The sequence below is a fragment of the Atta cephalotes genome (assembly GCF_000143395.1).
Source record: "Atta cephalotes unplaced genomic scaffold scaffold00005, whole genome shotgun sequence".
NCBI lineage: Eukaryota > Metazoa > Arthropoda > Insecta > Hymenoptera > Formicidae > Atta > Atta cephalotes.
The window spans coordinates 1,142,338-1,145,503 of NW_012130069.1; the positions used below are offsets into that span (position 1 = coordinate 1,142,338).

A 3,166-nucleotide genomic window follows, 5' to 3' on the forward strand; every position below is an offset into this window, starting at 1 on the left:
AGTAGTAGTGTGTGTGTGTGTGTGTGTGTGTGTGTGTGTGTGTGTGTGTGTGTGTGTGTGTGTGTGTGTGTGTGTGTGTGTGTGTGTGTGTGTGTGTGTGTGTGTGTGTGTTAAATAACTTCCGCGTTATCCTAATCACTGATCTGACTCGTTATTAGTCGTCAGCACGGTGACGGGCTCAGACTCTTTATTGTTCGATGGTAAACTTGTAGTGTCAGTCTCCTCGTTGTCACCCTCGGTGCTGTCAGCTGCGCTAGAACGCGGTGCCGTCGCTGTTGCCATTGTTGCGTCCTCCTTCTTGTCCTGTTCATCATTCTTATCGTTGGCGACGACGACGGCGGACTGTTGCTGTTGTAATTTCTGCATGTGCAACTGACTCCGTAACTTGGTGATTTCACGAGCGTCCGATCGTCGATGACGTCGCAGCTGTGCGTTCTCCAACACCACGCGACGTGCCAACTCTATCACGTCCTGTGGCACGTCCAGGATCCTCAAACGTTCCTCGAGATCCGCCGCCGCGGTGCCGTCCGTGTCGGAATCGCTTTCCGACGGCGAGGAGGTACCGACCTCAGAAGAGGTTGCCAGTGGTGTAGGTTCCACGTTCACGGTGGATGATGTCACCGCTGCACTGCTCTCCTCTTCCTCACCTTCCTTCTCCTTCTTTTCTTTTGGCGACGCCGCCTCCTTCTGATTTTCCTCGGAAACGTAGTACAGAGGATAAGAATCGATTGCCGGCGCTTGACTTGGTGACGTTTTCTCCGTTTTAACGTTGACGGACAATAGCTCCTGTTTCTCACACGTGGGACTTGAGGAGTGGTGATTGTGACGGCGATGCTCGTGATGCCGTCGTTGCTGATGAACAGACGAAGGTGGCGGTATCTGACCTATCTGTGCGGGTGCCGGTATAGGCGCCAACGCCACATTAGGTTGAAAATGCGGCTCGAAACGCTCACACTCCGAAAGCGGAATGACTCGCTCCGGATGTTGCAATACAGGTGGACCTCGACTCAGATATGCAGGCACCAACGATGAACTGTTGACAAAGGCGATCCTCATCTCAACTGTCGCCTCTGTGCATGACTCTGACAAAATCTACATAAACAATACTTACTTGTCCCTGTGCTTGCAATTACCCGTAGCATTCCAGGGCTGAAAAGCTGCTCCTCTGGCAGCGAGCTCGAAAACCGCCCATTGCATTTGCAAGTACGAATCAGTAGCAATTTGGGATACAGGATGGTACATTGCCAGTCCATTGCCATTGTAGATTCCAGCGCAATCGTCCTTTCCTATTTCTTTCTTTGTGCGTTTGACCAATCTCTCGTGCTCATGTCTCAGCTAAAACGAATATTTAGACTTGTATACTTTTTCAGATATATTAAGATCAAGTGATATTAGACTTAATTTTATATATTATTTTAATATACATATATATATTTTTAACATTAAAATTATATTCTTATTTTTAAAGACAAAACTTAAGTGACAATACCTCTAGCTTTCGCTTGGAATTTAGCACAAGATGCCTCTCTTTCAGCTCCCGAAAAAGGATGAGCGATTTGTTGTAGTGTTGCTGATCACGAGAAAGCAAAAGATACGACCGCCAGTTAGCGGAATCGAAACCCCAATGGCAGGTGCGATTCTCTAGAGATCTATGAGCGTGTCTTACAAAGCGTTGAGGAGAGAATTGGTAGCCACACTCTAGACACTCAATGCACACTGAATCGTCCGTCTCGAACAGTTTCGCATCGAAGATACCCTTGCACTTGCCAAAACATTCATGATACACTTTAAACTTAACAATCGCCTCTTCCTCCTCCTCGCTCTTACACGTTTTCTTATCAAGACAGTCCTGTGCTGGACCGATTTGAGAAGGATCGCAGGACTCTGTCCGTAATAGCAAAGCACTGACGAGCCTTTCGGCGTCGGTCTGGGTGATGAGACCACAGGACGGCGCGTTGCGCGGCAGGATACCGGAATGCTTAAGCTCCTCGAGCTGATCCCGGGTGCAACGTGAACAGTAAATCTGCAACTCGTCGCACACCTGATTAATTTGCTGTAGAGAGAAGTCCTGCAGCACCGTATTCAGTATCTGCGGCAGGCATAATCTTCTCTCGCCGCCCACTACGAAGCACGATATTCTCTCACCCTCAAGGATCGTTTCGCATCTCTCGGAGCAACTCTGATCAGGTGCTGTGAGTATCGGTATCTGAAACTCGAGCTCGCGCTTCTCGCACACGACCTTCGAACGATCCACCACAGGATGATCCTCGTCCGAGTCCTCCAACGAGCGGGGTGCCTTTGAGACGGGCGTCAACGTGCGTCCCGACGTCTCGCGAATCTCCTTCTCGATTATGTCCTTTGATGGTTGCGACTCAACGGGCGATTCCAGACCACAGTTGGCTACCGGACGACTGACAGCGGGTGGCGAGAAGCACGATTGTTGCTCGTGCAGCAGGGCTTTACAATCCATGCCCAGCAGAGCCGAGCTGGGACCCTGTAGGCTCTTGATGGCTGACAGCTGATAAGTCTTGAGGACGGTCTTCAACTGCGGACTGTATGATTGGCCAGCGGCAGTGCTGCCTGGCAATAGTGTCTCCATTGTGCACGCGTATTCAACAAGCGTACCTGCCGGAGGAAAATAGACAACCAAGGTTCGGAGTACAAGCGCAATCACCGCTTCAACGTATGCACTTCAACGTGAACAGCGGTGAATCTCAGTGCACTCGATATCGCTTTATATACATGCAACTGATGTACACAATATATATTATATTTTGACCATCCACGAGTTTATTTATGTCGCGAATGACGGAGCAGCGGGATCGGGCACTAGCACGACAACTGGCGCGACAACTCGGCTTCCTCGCGATTCCACTTCCATGTTACTCGGACCCAGCGCGTCGTCGTCGTCGTCGTCGTCGTCGTCGTCGTCGTCGTCGTCGTCGTCGTCGTCGCCGTCGTCGTCGCCGTAGTCATCATAGTAGCACGGCCTCCACTGCATTCCTCGCGTGTTCTGCCATGAGACAGATACGAGTCCATCCTCTCGGAACGGGGTTTTCTAACCCGCGCTCTACGAGGTCTTCCTCGGTCGTTCTTCTCTCTCTTTCTCTCTTTTTCTCGCACACACGCACTCTCTTTCGCTCCGCTCTCGTCCGGCACGAGTGAC

At 50.6% G+C, this 3,166-nt stretch overlaps 1 protein-coding gene across 1 annotated transcript; it reads right to left on the minus strand.

The window, feature by feature from the left end:
• Positions 1 to 135: 135 nt before the first annotated feature.
• LOC105626262 (ski oncogene) lies at positions 136 to 2,599 on the minus strand. The gene is made up of 3 exons (XM_012207567.1): positions 1,490 to 2,599; positions 1,112 to 1,335; positions 136 to 1,033 (listed from the first exon to the last, which is right to left on the minus strand). The coding sequence occupies exons 1-3, from the start codon at positions 2,597 to 2,599 to the stop codon at positions 136 to 138; spliced, it is 2,232 nt and encodes a 743-aa protein (XP_012062957.1).
• Between the last annotated feature and the right edge of the window lie 567 nt (positions 2,600 to 3,166).